This window comes from Cetorhinus maximus, chromosome 20, assembly GCF_964194155.1.
Source record: "Cetorhinus maximus chromosome 20, sCetMax3.hap1.1, whole genome shotgun sequence".
NCBI lineage: Eukaryota > Metazoa > Chordata > Chondrichthyes > Lamniformes > Cetorhinidae > Cetorhinus > Cetorhinus maximus.
The window spans coordinates 76,616,500-76,635,101 of record NC_135898.1 but is presented as its reverse complement, the minus strand read 5'-3'; the positions used below and the strand labels follow the sequence as shown (position 1 = coordinate 76,635,101).

At 40.0% G+C, this 18,602-nt stretch overlaps 1 protein-coding gene across 1 annotated transcript in view; it reads right to left on the bottom strand.

The window, feature by feature from the left end:
• LOC144694472 (uncharacterized) overlaps positions 1 to 14,186 on the bottom strand; it is a 59,532-nt gene extending 45,346 nt beyond the window's left edge. Inside the window, exons 1-2 of the mRNA XM_078564937.1 lie at positions 14,066 to 14,186; positions 13,809 to 13,862 (exon numbers count right to left, since the gene is read on the bottom strand). Of these exons, the coding sequence (XP_078421063.1) occupies positions 13,809 to 13,837 (29 nt within the window). The 5' untranslated portion in view covers positions 13,838 to 13,862; positions 14,066 to 14,186. The remainder of the gene's footprint in view (positions 1 to 13,808; positions 13,863 to 14,065) is intronic.
• Positions 14,187 to 18,602: the final 4,416 nt, after the last annotated feature.

Genomic DNA, 18,602 nt, shown 5'->3' with positions numbered 1-18,602 from the left:
TTATCAATTTTTGAAGAGTGATGCATTTCCCCAAGATTCTATTCCAGCTGCATTCTTCTGTCATCAAAGTGATACTTTTTTTCAAATGCGGTTAATAAAACTTGGATAAAATCAACTTCGTCTACAAAACAATAAATACCAATGCTATCCAAAGATCACAAGGTATTTTCAGACAAGGAATGCCATTCTGCCAATCTTAATTCATCCACCCACAAAGACCCTAATTCTCCTCCTTCACTGCATCTAATTGTTTCTTAAATGATCCCAGGGCTGTATTTTCATTACTCTAACTAGAAGTACATTCCAAGTGTTAGTTGGCCACTCAAGTTTTTTTTAAAAAAAAGGTATCAGCCCTGAATTTACCTTTTACTAGCTGGAAACTGCATGTCTGCTCCCCATAAATTTACTTTTACCCTTATTGTTGTTGACCTCATTTCAAGGTTGAAACGTCCAAATCTTGAGGTTTAACTCATGGCTTTTCTCCACAACCATCCAGCACTTGAATGTTTCCTTTGCTTCTTGGTGGCCAGAACTGATTTGATACTTGTGCTGTTATCTAGACAGAGATTCAGCTTCTTTGAACCTAGAAATCATTGGATGCTCTGTGCATATGAAGGCCACAATTAGCTGTTTAGCATTACAGGGTTTGAACCTTATATATGACAGATTTTCCAACCTCATTAAGATCCCTCTGGCAAGGTTACATTTTGTGGAAACACATGTGGAGCTTTTCTGGGTCATTGCACCACATGCAGTTCTGTGCAGATTCAGTCTAAAAAATATACCACAGCATGAAAATGAAAGTGATTCCTTACCACCCAACGAAAACCTAAATCTGGTAGTGACTGACAAAATTTAGGGCAGCAGAGCAAGAGGAGACAAAGGAAGAAATACACTGGCACGTTAAGAAACAGAACAGGTACATGATTTAAGAACAAATATTGGCAGTTATTAATGATCGTGAAAGTTAGAGAGCCACAATTGCCGTCACTGCAAAACATGGCTCCTGAAGATTCCACCAATAGTTGTAGCAGCTATATTGCTTGAAGGATTATGGGAGCAGCCACCATGTTGAATGAATCCAGCAACTGATAACACCTTAATAGGCACCATCCCTTCTCTAATTTTTCCATCAGTATTAAAAGTTGAGTATTTAGATCCAGGTATAGGCCTTTTATTCCAGTTTAAAAAGTAATAGGACCAAAAATATTCATTTTTGTGATTGAAAATGATGTACGGTCTTTGGCAAGCACTTCCATCTCAAGGAACTAGAACCCACTACATTTAAGACTTTCTAAATTGGCAAATCAATTCATTGCTCTGGAAACTAGGACAATGCCCATGAAGTAAAGTAGCTTGCCCAGGAAATATCTCACCTCTGAATAAACTAATTCTATTTTGATGTGATATCCCACTGAGGTTTCCATTGGGAGTGGCAATGATTTGAAGTCCCTGCAAGACAAGAGGGGTCTTTTCTTCCTGGGTTCTTCTCCCTTCCATCATTCTTACTAGCATCTAATAGCTCCTGGAAAAGAGCTTACTGGTATTAAACCTTTTTGAAAAGGCCAAAACAAAAGCTAAGTAAAGGTGAGGGTTTAGAACCATGAATGGCAAGGTTAAGACTCCATTGGTGCTTCTTGAAATTTTCAAAGTACGATTTACCCAATAAGATGTTTCTCAAAGCGTTTACTTGACAGCTGGTCAGAAGGCTTGATAACTTTTAATTACAGTGCTACATCCATTGCAGACTTCAGCAGTAATTTGACTGCTTCAACAATTGGTTTGAACAATGCCACAATTGTATCTTAGCCTGGGCCTACTTCGTTAATAAATTCTTTGCAATGTTCACCTAATATGCTAAGTAGTCAGATTTGTTTAGTGTTCCATGAATAACGATTCATGTTCCAGTTTCTTATCCTTCAAATTCATTGAGGATTTTTTTTGTCCTATTGTTTAGATTTTCCAAGACAAACTTAACACCAGAGTGCAGTCAAAGGTTCAGAAGGCAAACAGCAATCATGCCAGGTTAAATACATTTGGTCTGTTAAGATTGGTATGAATTACTGCCCGAGGCTTAAATACTATGATTAAACTCATAAATATATTTTCTGGTGGATTATTTGTGGTGTTGGTGGTGATCAGGCATGGGGGTGTAGTGGAGGCTGGCAGAGGAAGAAAGGATGTACTGGAAAAAAGGTCAAACCATGACAGGTACATAAAACTAAGCGCATTATAAATGAGTGCTTCCATTTATATAATGTTTTCTGTCAAAAGGTTTCGTATAAGGAATTACTCTGGAAATTAAGTGATACATAATTTAAAAAAGAAATTCGAACATCTAGTTGATAGCTGAAAGGACGACAAGATTTTACATTAAGACTTTTACTGTAACAGACTAATAGCACTATTAACTAAACACTATTTTTGTAGGCGTCTTATATTTTAAACTACAGAACAGAAATTTCCCCTTTTACCTTTAACATAACTAAAAAACCCACTTCACAAGAATACTTTCCCTGAAGTAGTCAAATTTTTCTGGAACCAGTCCAAAGTGATTCTTAGCTCCTGAGGGTTTACTTCTGTTTCTTTTCTTTTCCAGCCTGGTAACTTTTAACCCCAGAATAATCTTTTACAACGTGTTTTTCCTGGCAAAAGCTAGGCGAATCTTCCAGCTTCATTTCAAACCCTCTTGATTTTGGCCTTTCCAATCTGAGCACAAGCTCTCATCTGCCTTCCTGCACAGTGAACCATAGAGACTTTTGGCCTCTAGCTGCTCTTTCTCCTGGATCCTGGCAGACTACCTGTATCTGGAAATTTCAGGGACATCTTAGGAATCTTTTTCCTCTCAAAGCCCAGCTCCATGCCAATATGAATCACACAGACCTTGTATCCAGATAGAAAGGCTAATTAGCTACATTTGAGACCCCAACTCTCTTATCTTGGGAAGTAAATGGACAGTTTAATGCATAACTGCTTGCAATCCAACATTCTCAACATTTTTGTGGGACTTTGGAGGCTACCAGTCTAACCACTGAAAACAGATGCGGCTGCCATTGTCTGCAAATGTGAACACATACCTTCTTTCCAGCAACAACCGCACCTCCCTTTAATCTTTAACAGCCACGTCACCCAGGTCTTTTGTTGGGCAGACTTAAGAACAAGTCACATGTCACCCCCTTCTTCATTTTACCCTAAAGACACAGTCCCAAAATCTCATCTTTGTAACAGATAGTAATACATTAAAAAGAGGCTTATAAATGTTGCAAAAAAATTAGTGAGCCTGAGGATTGGGAGGGTTTTAGAAACCAGCTAAGGATGCCCAAGAAATTGAAAAGAAAAAATAGAATACAAGGGTAAACTAGCAAGAAATATTAGACAGATTGTAAGAGCTTTTACAAGTATATAAACATGTGTCCCTTAGACAGGAGAAATTATAATAGGGAATTTGGAAAATGGCGACCATAAATATTTTATGTTTGCCTTCATAGTAGAAAGATAAACTTATTGCAAATCATGGGGAACCAATGGCCTAAGATGAAAATATTAAAAAATACTGGAGAAATTAATCAGGCTAAAAACCAAATTCCACGGACCTGCTGGAAAATAAAGATAGCTGCAAAGATAGCGGATGCATTGCTTTGGATCTTCCAGCAAATGTAACTCTGCTGTTCAATAAATGGGGGAGAGAGAAAACAGAGGGGGAAACAGGGCCAGAAGGTAAGCCTGATATCAATAGTAGGGAAAATACTAGAATCTATTAGGGATGTGGTAACAGGACACAGGTAAAAAAAAATCATAACTTGATTAGAAAGAACCAACAGTTTATGAAAGGGCTTTGGTGAAACTACACCTGGTATATTTTGGAAATAGAGAGTCTTAGTGAATGAAGGATCACTAAATCAATTCCCGAGATATGAGAGCTATCCTACATGGAGAGATTGAGTAGAAAGAGTCTATACCCTCTGAAGTTTGGAAGAATGAAAGATGATCTCATTAAAACATACAAAATTCTTGGAGGGCTTAATAGGGTGGATGCTTAGAGGCTGCTTCCCCTGCCTGGAGAGCCCCAGGATAAGGGGTCAACCATTAAACAGATGACAAATTCCTTCACTCAGGATTATAAATCTTTGGAATTCTCAACTTAGAGGGCTGTGGATGCTCAGTCAATGAGTATACCCCCAAATAATGAAGTAGTCTTTGTTCACATGCAGAAATACCTGGGCAACATTCAGGTTTGGGCTGATAAGTAGAAAGATACATGCCATGCAATCATCATCTCCAATAAGAGCATAACCAGCCATCATTGATGCTTTTTGGGGGGGGGGGGGGGGAGGGAGGAGAATTCAATATCCTGAGGATTACAATTGACTAGAAGCAAAACTGGACCAACCATATAAATACTGTGGCTACAAGAGGAGATCGGAAGCTGGGATTTCTGCAGCGAGTAACTCTTCTCCTGACTCCCCAAAGCCCGTCCACCATCTACTAGGTGCAAGTCAGGAGTCTGATGGAATACTCTCCACTTGCCTGGACGCATGCAGTTCGACACCATCAAGGACAAAGCAGTCCAGTTGATCAGCATCCCATCTAACACATTAATCATTCACTCTTTCCACCATGAGCACACAGTAGCAGCTGTGCATAGCATCTACAAGATGCACTGCAGCAACACGCTAAGGCTCCTTCGACAGCACCTTCCAAACCCTTGACCACTACCACCCAGAAGAATAAAAGCAGCCGATGCATGGAAACACCAACTCCCGCAGGTTCCCCTACAAGTCATACACCATCCTGGCTTGGAACTATATTGCATTCCTCATCACTGGGTCAAAATCCTGGAACTGCCTTCCTAACAGCACCATGGATATACCTACACAACTCGGATTGCAGCAGTTCAAGGTGGTGGCTCACCAACACTTTCAAGGGTAATTAGGATGAGCAAATAAAAAAAATTCAGAGCTTGAGAGTAATAGGTTTTTGGGCACTAGGTGAGTTAAGAGATTTGGGTATAGGGTGGGGAGGTGCAATTGGCATAGAAGTTCAGCCATCATCTTATTGAATGGCAGAGGTTACCTCACATTAAGGAAGCAAATCCAAGTTTATACCCCATGAACAGGGCAAACTACAGTACAGAAGTGAATTGCATTAACTTTCCCCATTTCAAACAAGCTCTGCTTATAGCTAATCCCACTTCCACCAGTCCGTAACCCTAGCTATCCATTGACATAAGAAATGAGTAGATATTCAGCCCCTCGAGCCTGCTCCGCCATTCAATAAGGTCATGGCTGATCTTCTTGTGTTTCAATTTCCACATTCTCATCTTAACCCCGATAACCTTTGATTCCCCTGCCTCTCTGCCTTAAAAATATTCAATGACCCTGCCTCCACCACCTTCTGAGACAGAAAATTCCAAAGTTGCACAACCTTCAGAAAAAACTTCTCCTGTCCTAAAAGGGCAGCCCCTAATTTTTAAACAGTGCCCCCTAGTTCTGTACTCACCTTCAGGAGGAAATATCCTTTCGATGTCCACCGTGTCAATGCCGTTCAGGATCTTGTATACTTCAATAAAATCACCACTCACTCTTCTAAACTAAAGTGGAAATAAGCCCAGTCCATCTAACCTTTCCTCATAAGACAACCCACTCATTCCAGGTATCAATCTGAGTATAAACCTCCTTTGAACCGCCTCCAATACATTTACATCCTTCCTTAAAACAAGGGGACCAAAACTGCCCAGTATTCAAGGTGTGGTCTCATCAATGCCCTGTATAACTGAAGCATAACATCTTTACTTTTTTGTGTTCAATCCCTCTCATAATAAAGGATAGCATTCCATTAGCCTTCTTAATTACTTGCTGTACCTACATACTAACTTTGTGACTCATGTACTAGAACACCTAGATCCCTCTGCACCTCAGAATTATGCAGCCATTTTCCATTTAAGTAATACTCTGCTTTTTTGTTCTTCCTGCCAGTGAACAACTTCATATTTTCCCACATTAAACTCCATTTGCCAGGTCTTTGCACACTCTCTCAACTTATATCCATCTGCAACCTCATGTCCTCTTCACAACATGCTTTCCTACCTGTGTCATCTGCAAATCTAGCTACCATGTCTTCATTCCACTCATCTAAGTAATTGATGTAAATTGTAGGCCCCAGTAGAGACCCCTGTGGGACTCCGCTTGTCACATCCTGCCAATCTGAAAAAAGACCCATTTATGCATACTCTGCTTTCTGCCAGCCAAACTTATACCTATGCTAATGTTACCCATTACGCCATGTGCTTTTATTTTCCATAATAATCTTTGGTGTGGCACCTTATCAAAAGCCTTCTGGAAATTCAAGTACAGTATGTCTACAGGCTTCCCTTTATCCACTGCACATTACTCCTTCAAAAAACTCCAATAAATTGGTTACACACGATTTTCCTTTCACAAAACCATGCTGACTCTTCCTGACTGCATTGAGCTCTAAATGCCCAGCTATAACCTCCTTAACAATTGATTCTAATAACTTCCCCACCACAGATATCAAGCTAACCGGCCTATAGTTTCCCGTTTTCTGCCTCCCTCCCTTCTTGAATAGAGGGGTTATATTTGCTACTTTCCAATCAAATGGAACCTTTCCAGAATCTAGCGAATTTTGGAAAATTAACACCAGCGCATCGACTACCTCATTAGCCCCTCTTTTAAGACCCTAGGATGTAGTCCATCAGGTCCCACAGCTCCATCAATTTGGTCAGTACTGTTTCCTTGGTGATTGCAATTTCACTAAGTTTTTACCCTGTTCACCTCCTGATTTACAGCTACTACTGGATTATTTTTTGTATCCTCTATAATGAACACAGAAGCAAAATATTTGTTCATTTCTTAAAGCATTTCCTTATTATCTATTAACCCCCCCAGGACCAGCACTCACTTTACTTTTTTTCCTTTTTAAATACCTGTAGAGCTCTTGCTATCTGTTTTTAGATTTCTAGCGAGCTTCCTCCCATACTCTTCTTTCTCCTGATTAACCTTTTAGTCATTGTGCCATTCTTTATATTCTGTCCAATCACCTGTCCTACCACTCATCTTTGCGCGGTTGTATGCTTTTTCCCCAAGTTTGATGCTTGCCTTAACATCGGTAGCTAACCATGGATGGTAGGTCCTCCCCCTTTAGAATTTTAGTAGGAATATACTTATTCTGAATACTCTGAAATATTCCCTAAAATGTCTGCCACTGCTTCTCTATTGATCTATCCCCTAGCCTAGTTTCCCAGTTCACTTCAGCTAGCTCAGCTTTCATCCTCAGTTGTCCTTATTTAAATTTAAAATACTAGCCTTGGACCTGCTCTTCTCCCTTTCAAACTGGACTGTCTTGTGTCGTAGCGCAAGTCCTTCTGCAAATTGAGATCACGCCTTTGTTTCCCCTATTTATTTTTGATGTAATCTGATCAAAACCATTGGACAATGCCCATCCTTACTAAAGCAACATTGGCCATTGTGTGTTGTATATATTGCATTTCAGTTCCCAATTACAAAACTAATACATGTCCTTTTTTAATACAGGAATTATACTTGCCTATTTCAATTCCATTGGAGCCAAATATTTACTAATTTTTAAAAAAAAAATGACCATTAGTTCTTTACAAACCTGCTCTTTTTTTCCCCTCCCAAGTACTTTGGGGTATTTTTCATTCATTCCTCAGGTCTATGGCTGTGCAGCACTTTCAGATAATCTAAATTCACTTAAGGACAAACTTTCAGTTACATCCACAATATATGTTTCATGTTGGATATAAAAATTTTTAGTGCTGCCATGAGTTTAAAAAACTTCCCAGGTAGCCATTTAACATGTTTATGATCTCCTATTCAACTTAATGTTCAGCCCAAATGGAGCCCCTTAGGGTTGTACCTTCCTCTCAAACTATACTGGCAGAATTTGTCATTTTTACAGCTGTGTCCCTTTCTAGTTGGCAAGCCTAATCTTACTTACCTCTGTCCAATCATAAGTTCAGATCAATGGTTTTCTGCTAATACTTCAAATTCTGATTTCTCTATTCATTTCAGAGAATTTTTGTTTACTTTGTTCTTGTTGCATTTGTCCTGCATGTTTTAAGGCCTTACATTTATCAACAGATTTATCCATTAGCAATATAGGTTCCTGCTTGCCCCTCATATTCCTTGAATGTACCTGTCTGAAATAGCTTACTAGAGCCTGGTTATATGCTTTAGTTGCTTCCTCAACTCAAAAGCAGCAAGTCCAGAATGTATCCACTATCCTTGCCTATAGTACTCAAGGTAAATATCTCTCTTCCTTATCTATGTGCCTTCCTCCAATAACTTGTGATTGGTAGAGATACCCACAAAGCTGGAATGATTGATGCTAGGAAAGTCTCAATATTCTTGGCATCTGACAAGAGATCAACTGAACAAAACATACCAAAACCTTGCTGAAATTGCAGAGGGCACGGTATCAAGAGAGAATCCAATTATGAAAGGCTATGAGTGCAAAAAGAGAGATTATTCCCACTGTTTGGTAAATTGGTAACAGACAAAGCGTTTTAGGACGTCCTGAGGTTGTGAAACGTGCTATATGAATGCAAGGCTTTTTAAAAAAAAAGATTCTTCATGTAGAGGTTTAAATAAACCGAATGCTTCACCACAAACTACCGAGACAGCACTTTTTAAAAAAAAAGCAACTAAACATTTGGGAAACAAACAAAGATAGTTACGCTCACTCAAATCCATTGATCTATTATCTAGGCAAGATAAAAACATTTGGAACCTTATACTTGACACCTGGAAAGCAGTGTCTGAGAAATTAGATAACTATGTCAAAGGGAGAATACTGAAAGCGAGTCAAAACATTAACTGAATGATCATCTGAAAATCAGTTTGCTGCCTTTAATAGACCATACTTCCTTCCTGATCAAATGGGTGATTACATCACATTCTTAACCTCAGAATAGGTGTGATTTCCTCACTAAGTTTTATTCTTGCTTTTAGTCTCAATAAATATTGGTTTTACAAACATTATAAACTTCATAAATTTATACAATTATGCACAAATATGCTTAATTAACATTGTTTAACAACTTTTAGATCTAATTCAAATTGTTTCAGAGAACAGATAACTTAAAAGCAAAATCATCCATCCCAAGATTGAACTGCCTCATGTCTACTCATGAAACTCAACTCCAGTCATTATGAATATTAATAACCACCCAATTTCAAGACAATCTAATCTTCATGGTTGATCAGCTACACTGTTTGTCACACCAATTCCCAAAATGTAGCCACCATTTTCCCAAATTAGTGTTCCAGAATTACATTTACAAGTTAATCAAATTGAGATTTGTAGTTGAGATTTTACCTCTCATACTCACCAATTCCACTATTATGGCAATTATGTTCAGATGTCTGAAGCATCAAATATTATATCTGACACTTAAATTTAATTTGGTTCTAACTGGCTGCAGGGGAGAAAATGTCTGTTCGGAGCCGATTTCCAGCTAATCAGAGGACTAAACATTTGATTTGAATACAATAGCACATTGGTGGACACAAGCACCCCAAAATTAATTACGACTGTGGCTGCGCATGAGTTTATTTTGCTTATTGTTGCATGTACTGGTTGACACAAAATCAGATGCAGTGAAACAATTTGTAATTTATTACCGCTGTGGATTAACAGAGATGGAGATTGGGTTGATGTGAATTCCAAAAGCACAAGTGGACATATTTCAGAGTTGCAATACTAGAAAAGACTCTGCATTTTTAACATATTTTATGGGATGAGAAATGCGCTTTGAAGGAAAAACTAATGTGAAAAATCAAATTAATGACAGCAGTGAGGCAGAACTTGAATTACAGAGCTAACATGCCACTCATTAGACAACAATTATCTGATAAATATCCATAAATGGCCAAACAGGAAGCTGTGATTCAGGTTTCAATTAACCTTGCAAATTTGCCTTGCCATCTCCTCAGACTCTTAAATTCCAAGCAATTAATAGTCTCATATGTGGGGCACATTACCTGCCTACCTCCAACAACGCCAATTATAGACAAGTTGTAGATCCAATCTAATTCAACTGTTTTGGTACGTTAATTTAAAAGCATAATCATACATTCAGATATTAGGAATGCAGCAATCCAGTGCATTAGAGTTATTGATTTGAATTATTTACTGTATACCGTAATATTATATATGAAAGTATAACTTTAAAAATTTTCTCGAATGTTGGTGAGACATTATGCGGTTTCATAAAGACGGGGCTAGAATATCACGAACACCAAAAGTATTATTCAACACCTGAGTTCATCTGTGTGCAAAGGTGGTTATGTCCCTGTGGCCACAAGGAATGATTTCAGTGTCTTCCTGAAGTTAGATACTACCTAACAATTAACAAGGCTGTATTTATTGATACCACAACTTCTGGGGGTAAATTTTGTGCCCATGTGCAGTTGCATCGACAGTCATCAGGGCAGAACTGAGCATGCAGGATCAGGCACAATCTGGCCCATTTGTGCATTGGTCGTTTCTGGTTCAGTGTTAGGAATCACTCCTTTATACATCAAGCAGACACCTTGTGACATATCAAATGATGAGCAACTTATTTATATGCAAAATTGGGGATGATAAATAAAAGCGACCATGTGAACATCACCCAATTCTCAGGAATAAAAATAGCATAGAAAACTGGAATTTTGCACTACACCATACATATGCCAACAAATCTCCAAAGTTATTGCTAACAGTACATCAGGGGCTACATTGTCTTACAAGGACAGGAACAGCGTACTATATAATATACACAGCACTGTTCCATTTTAAGCCTACAATGTGTAAATTGTATTGCATTCTTGAAATGAATAGCAATTTCAGTTACAAGATTGCAGGGCTCATTTGTTTGATAACTATATCAGAAATCCAGAGCTGTGCAAATGTCTTGCAATGAATGAATCTAGTGATGTATCTGACCAGCCTACATGAAGAGCATTTGAACATACAAATTCAAATGAATGCACTATAATAGAACAGCAGCAACAAATCTCAAGCACAGGATAAAGATATGCTTTATTCAGAAAGCCAAGCTACCTTTGCAGGAACTTACTTTACATTGGGCACAAGCAATAGTGAGGTCAGTATTCAGACAAGTGCTAATGGTAGTTGCCCCCCAAATTCTGAATATTTTATTGCTTCATTAATCAAAGTAACTTGTGTGAAAATACATTGTGGAGGCAGCTTTGAAAACTGCAAATTAAAGCCAAAAATTATTTTAAAAAGCTCAATTACATATTTCCCTTTAGACACTGTGCTTCATCCAATATTGCATTGGTTATCTAGAGGAACAGTGATCATTTAGTTTGAGCTACTCAGTGCTTTGAAGCTATTTATGGGCAATGTACACCATGAACCAATTTTCTCAGTGGATTTGGTTTCTCTGCCAGATAGGCTGCAATGCAACATCTGCTCAGGAAAGGTGAAGATGTGGCTTGACCTTGTGTAAAATGTTTCCCTTTATAAATAAGCACTGTCTCAGATTTCATTGTAGAGGACAAATGGCATTTTACACTAAGCTTAAAGCTTGCAAGAACAGTGACATGACAAAAGAAAACGAATGAAATGCAGTCTACAATTCTTTTCATGGATCTTCAGGACAGCTATTTTCTATAATTAAGATTGGCAACTGGGAAGGCTTCAGATTGAATTTCTGGTTATGTTATTTACTGTTGAGGCATTGCTTCAAATTCCCAAGAGTTACTGATGAGGCATCTCCTCAATATATGTCTTGGATTAATATCCTAAAAGAGGGAATACATAATTTTTGAACATGTCTGTATTTTGGATATCACCAAACATAAAGGCCTCTTTTGACTTTTATATTCAGTTCCATAAGTCAGAGTTATTTCATTCATGCACAAGTGCCATTGTGATGAACATTGTTAACAGTTTCAAACCTTTCTAAAGAAAATATAACCAGTGTAGAATGGAGAAATTGCTAAATTACAAAATAGCAAGACATTTAGTCTGTAGGAAAAGACAGTTGGTACAAGAATTTCCACAGATAGTAAGGGAAAATGTCCAGATGGTGCATAGTCTGACAGAAATGTTCCTCCTCTGACTGACCAGCAATTAGCATATAATCTAGTCCCAGGTGGGCAGGAAAATACATGAGGAAGTTGTAACTTGCATCCGTTAACAATTCATAACATTAATTCATTATTTTGAAGTTTGTAAAAAAAATTCAGTTATGCTAGTTGGAAAGCAGTGCTATGGAATAAAATCACAGCACTGAGTATTAGCTTTCAGTTCTGAGCTAAGAACAAACTGAAATCCATGTATAACATTTAATCTCAAGAGCTGCAGGAAACTGCGAATTCAATGTCATTTATCAACAACTTATTCAAATGACTCTTGTCGACTGTCAGTTCTATTTAGTCTGTTTTATTGTTCTGTATGTTACTTTGCCAGCAAATAATTTGGTCAATAGCGCTTGCTTGTATGCATTGATCTGGAAGTTACTTTTCACTTTTGAAGGTGACACTACAAAATGGTATCCTGCAGACTGTTCTGTAAACTGTTTATCAGGACGTGATTAATTGTTCACCCATACATGACAGTGAACTTGACATTAAGTACTGGGGAATAACCTAAACTATACTACTAGTACAAAAATCAAATTTTAAGAAAATAGCTGGAAATTACAAGCTGAAAATGTTCACTGTTTGTGAAAACCTAAGCAAACCTTTTTACTATTACACTATTATCATAGCAATTTATTTCTTTTATTCTTAATTACAATTTTTTTCAATTCAAAAAAGATGTCATAGATTACAATATTCATCAATACTTAAGAAATAATTTTACAATTAACACTTCATAGAACTGCCACTGACTAAAGGTTATTGCATAGTTATTGGCACTTCTGGACATAAACAACTGAACACGTCAAACCAACAGCAACAGAAATCCACCTGTACTAACCAATGGCAATGGAAATCCATTTTTGCTTTCACTTTCCCAAGATCAGGTGCAGTGGACTGTAATATTAAAAAGCTATTGAAAACTGTCAACTGTTTATTTGATACATCTTTTATCTCAATTCTTATGATGCTTTGAAAGATTGATTAGCTATCCAATCCTCCATAATCTAATTCTATTTTAACTAACGGATTTAAGAATAAAAACCAGGCAAGCTGCAGATCTTCATTTCAGTCAAATATTACAAATAAAGTTGATCAATCTCTGGTTGCATATTAATTGCTGTCCCCTCTAGGTATCATTGTTTTTCATATGATACCATACTCGATTCCGAAAACTTAAAAGTCGGATTTCATCGTCTGGGGACGATTTAACTTGGTTATTTGCATTGCAGATGTACAAAATTAAATCTTTCCGTTTTTCAACAAGAGCTGGGATTTGCTACATGCCAGATTTTGTACTTTGTGGATCAAAGAAGTTCTTACATAAATGTTGTTTCCTAGCACTTAAGGCATGTGTATGAACGTGCAATCCTCTAAAAAGAATCAGCGGTGCACTCTTTTATTCTGCACAATATACAAATCACTCACACACACGCGCACACACTCACGTATATATACCACCTTGTAGATTTATCCTCCAAAAACGTGAAATTCGCAAGCGTGATACTTACAATTTTGAAGGCATTGTTTACTTACCAATTGTTGTGCTTAAGCGCCGCTTAACATGGCGGCGGTCTCCTACTTACCCGTGGGTCGACATTTTAGGCATGGACTCACCTAATATTTAGTCCTGTAACTAAATCCGTCTAAAGTCAGTCTGATCATACTTACCCATCAGGAACCGTATTCTTCTTCACCATGGCTTAAAGGAGCCGATGAAAGTCACTGCAGCAAATAGAAAAATCGCGCTGTTAAACGTTTTAACTTCGATTTTGTTCAGTCAACAGGCACCACAGACCAGGCCTCGATCCTTTCATACAAAAATCATCTCAGTGACTGCGCTTATAACCTCCAAAGTTCAATCTAGGAGGTTTTTTTATATACCAATTTTGTATCTTTAATTAGCGGAAAAATGAGAGGAAACCTACCCCAGCTTTTTAATATAAAGTCTGAAGTAATATACAACTATTGCTCCTGATCTAGCCCCTACAACCAACACCCCACCAAAGAAATTTCCAGAACATGAGGACGCGCATGTGCGAGGTGACGCTATGAGATACGGTGCGTGAACAGCGCAGACGCAGTCAGTGAGGCTGAACGGGGCCGGGAGAGGCAGTTGCAAGGCTTATTAATCTCCCGGTGAGTGTGTTCTGGTAGACGGGGTGTCCTTGGACCCAAGTTAGCGCTGGACAGCACGTGCGCTTCTGTGTGAAAACACCCAGCTTGATTTGTTCCAACGCTGCCGCACTGGTGGTTGTGAGCAGGGTTCAAGAGGCCGGCAAGGCAGAAACCAAAGTGGAACCGTAAAACAACTTCGATTACTCCACCCTGTTCTCTTGCCCACATGTCTGTCCTTGGCTTGCTGCATTGTTCCAGTGAAGCCCAACGCAACCTGGAGGAACAGCACCTCATCTTCCGACTAGGCACTTTACAGCCCTCTGGGCTGAATATTGAATTCAACAACTTTAGATCTTAAACTCCCCCTCCCCCCATCCCCACCCTGTTTCTTCCCCCTTTTTTTCAATAATTTATATAGATTCTTCTTTCCCCACCTATTTCCATTATTTTTAAATCTAAAACTAAAACCTTGTTAGTCTTTTCCACCCCACCCCCCACTAGAGCTGTACTTTGAGTGTCCTGTCTTCCATTCTTAATTAGCACTTTTCTTAGACAAATATCACCACCTTCAACACCTCTTTGATCCTTTTGTCTGTGACATCTTTTGATTATCTGCTCCTATCACGGCTTGCTTATCTCCACAATCACCACACCCTCAACTTCTCTCTTCCGCCCCCCCCCCCCACCTTAAACCAGCTTATATTTCTCCATTCTCCTAACTATGCTTCAGTTCTGCCGAAGGGCCGTGAAGGCTCGAAACGTTAACTGATTTCTTCTCCACCGATGCTGCCAGACCTGCTGAGTTTTTCCAGGTAATTCTGTTTTTGTTTTCGATTACAAGCTCCCAACCAAAACCACTGCTTCAGAGAATCGTTGCAGCGGGGGGAGCGGGGGGGGCATACGGCCCATTGGGTCTGTACTGGCTCTCCCCGAATGAGCATTTCACACCTAGTGCCATTTTCCTACCTTCTCCCCGTAACCCTGCACATTCCTCCTTTTCAAAAAAAAAATCAAGGCAGCTGAATAAGTTCAATTATTTGGAACTTCCTCAGGAGATGGTGAAACTGCATTCACTCAAATGTAAATTTATAGATTTTTTAAAAAAAACGTTAATTATATTTTGTGGTAGTGTGTACCATTTGAGACAAGGGTCAGAGATGTGGTAAGTGTAGCACTTATGGGGCTGAATTTTAATTTTTAGACCCATGTGCAGCGGGTGAGCCTGACTGTGTTGGGAACCTGGATGTTCCAGCAGTCTGTCAAAGGCTTTTTAACCCAACCACTGTTGCATCTGATTTCTGGGTTTCCTAACCAGTTAGAGCGTCAGGTGTGATTATGACACAAAGCAGAGTCAATTTCAGCTCAACTAGTTAAAGGGATCCTGTAAAGATCAGTCTTGAAGGATGGTAGAGTTCTTTAGACAGAACCAGAAGTTGCAAAAATGGAGATTGAATGTGACAAGGCAGTACATGATACTGTGAACTTTAAGGACCTGCAGGGAGATTCTGTTCCCCTGAATGTGCAGAAAAGAGCTGCCTCCAAAAAATGTGGGTATGATTGGAAGTGGTCAGCAGCAGGATTGTGCTGTCTCACTTCTGGATACAGTGTTGCAAGAGGTTCAATGACCTCATGATGGCAAGAAAGCTGAGTGACAGCACATTGAAGTAAAAACCCCTCGACTCTGCCTTCCTGAGGTACCTCCTCACATCCCCATCCAACCAGGCACCAGTGGCATTCATCCTCATTGCCATGTCACACCCATCCCTCACAAAGAGCCTCCACCCTCTCAAAACATTCCACTTCTCACTTCTCACCCATTGATCTCTTTCTCTCCTTGCAGTAGAAGAGGGCACAAAACCAGGCCCTAGAGTCATCTTCTCTTTGACAGCTGCAGAAGAGGTGCTGAATATAAGCCAGATGTCAACATGCCTGGCCATTGAAGATGGAGAGATGGGGTGTCTCCCAGATACCTGGTGACAGAGCTAGTTATCGCACAGCCACATGGCGTGCATTACTTATTGACTTGATGTCAGCAGGCAATGAAAATGATAATGTGCACCATAATGACTTGGAACCCTTTCACCTTGTCAGTTCTAATTCATGTCTTTCATTGCCCAAGGATGCTTCAAGTGTCCCAGAGTATGTGGTGTAGGAAGAGGATGAATGCTTCTCAGGGGAAGTCACTCACTCTGAGAATGCACTATTGTAGCACTCTTCACCAGCTTAGATATGCACATCAGTGGGACTGCCAAGACAGGTTGCCTCATGTTGTATCATACATTATGAGTCCCTGTTGGACGGTCAGAGATGAGAAACTTCTGTCATTTGGCAGAATTCTGACATTTGGACAATGGAATTTCACCCTTTTAATTTTTTGCCTAACCCCCACCAATAACAAAGTTGGGAACAGGACCCAGGGGAGCTGCCTCTCAGCTTCATGCCAGTCCAGACCCAACTGCTATCACTTATCCCACCAAGAGGGTGTGCTATGCTGGCCACTCAGTGGAGCCACGGAGTTTGGCTGGCCTGGTATGGGGATGTCTTTGTGTAGGGGTGCTGGCGGGATGTGGGTGGCAGATGAGTGCCCGTTTGGGGAGGGGGGGGGTGGTTTAGGGAGAGCTGTTAAGTCTCCACAGGGCTGGGGGGGAGGAGAGCCAAGCCTCGTTGGGGGGAACAGGTGAGTCTTCAGGTGGGTGCAGTGCAGCCAAGGGTCCATGGTCTCTGGAGAGGGTGGTGTGGTAGTTGAGTCTCCTTGGGGCAGGGGGAGCAGCTGAGTCTCCAGGGGGCGGGGAAGAGCAGACCCTGAATCTTGGTTGGTTGTGATGAATTGGTGCCAGTTTTCACCATGTTGTTCTCTGGTTGCGAATTACAGCAGCAAACAACAATAACCATGGGAAACTATTCCCAAGAAGAAATGTTGAAATATCACACGCCCCAGCATGTGCTCGGATCATAAACCTGTGGATTTCAGCTATATTTTTTGCCAATTTTCAGTCTTGATGGCCTGGCCCTGAAGGGTCCTTTAGGGACCCAATGTGGCTCAGTGTTGCTGTGAGGCTGTTAGAAAAGCCAGGCTTCTGAGTGAGTGACTGAGTAGTCGGGGGGTGCGGGAGGGAATAGATTTTGGGAAGAAGGGCTGCCGAGTGAGCGAATGGGGAAGGGGTTTGGGAAGAGGGGTTGCTGAGTGAATTAGTGGGGGGAGGTGGTTGGGAAGAGGTGTGTGTGTGGCAGGAGAGGGGCTGCCAATGTGTGTGTGTGTAGGGGGGCATGGAAGAGGGGTGTCACTGAGTATTCTGTCCCCAGGAATACAGAAAGCTTGGTTGAAACCTACATGAATACATAAAAAAAATGTTTTTACAAAGTTCTTCAAAAACACATCTTCATATTTATATGATGTATTATATGTTGAGTGAACTTTAATAATTATATACTGAATATTACAATGTTTGATCATTGCTGTTTTGCTTTTGTTGGCGTCTGGGGTCACATTAATGTTCAAGAGTTTTTTGTATTATGTACACTAATTGCATTGAATAGTGAAATGCTGAGGTCACTTTGGTGATTTTATACATTGGTCCACAATCTTGACGGTAGTAGAAAGTAAACAAAGCAAAAACAAATGTTTCTACCCGTTTGATTTCTAAAAATTCTGCCTATTTGAACTGGCCTAGAAGCATTTGCATTTCACTACAGATCATAAAAATTGCTGTAATTACATGTTGCAAAAAAAATTTCAGACTTTTTTGGCTTTGGCCACTCATTTTCAGACCTTTTAATCTTCAGACACTCATCCCTAGAGGGTGCAGATGCAGTTCCTTAGGGGCTTTGATGAAGAGGATTATTCTGGAGCAGAAGTGTGAGGTTCTGTCAGCCTGTTTTCAATCATGCACAGTGTTGGTACAGAGATTGGAGGAATCCGCTTCTAGCATGTGTTTCCACATACATGAAAAGAATGGTCACCTACATGTAATAGCGGGAATGGCAGTCAACTCAGTGCATATTGACCCTCACCAATGGCCTGTACACTCAGGCATCTAAGCAGGATTGAGGAAAACATCACCTTGACTGTTAAGCATCTCACTGAAGTACAGCAAAGTGCAGCTTTTGGCTCGCAGGGAAGATGGAGAGAAGGAGATATGGAAATGGGGATTCTGTTCAAAGCACTTCCACTCTGATTTCTTACCTACACCTCCACCTGCAGACCCCACATGCTGCCTCTTGTGCTGATGGCCAAAGATTACCTACACTATTGTAGGTGGATTGTCTTTGGTGGGGTGGGGTGGTGAGTTGGGGGGGGCGTGGGGGCACTCTAATCCTCCAAAACTCAAAGGATATTGGCCAAGAGCC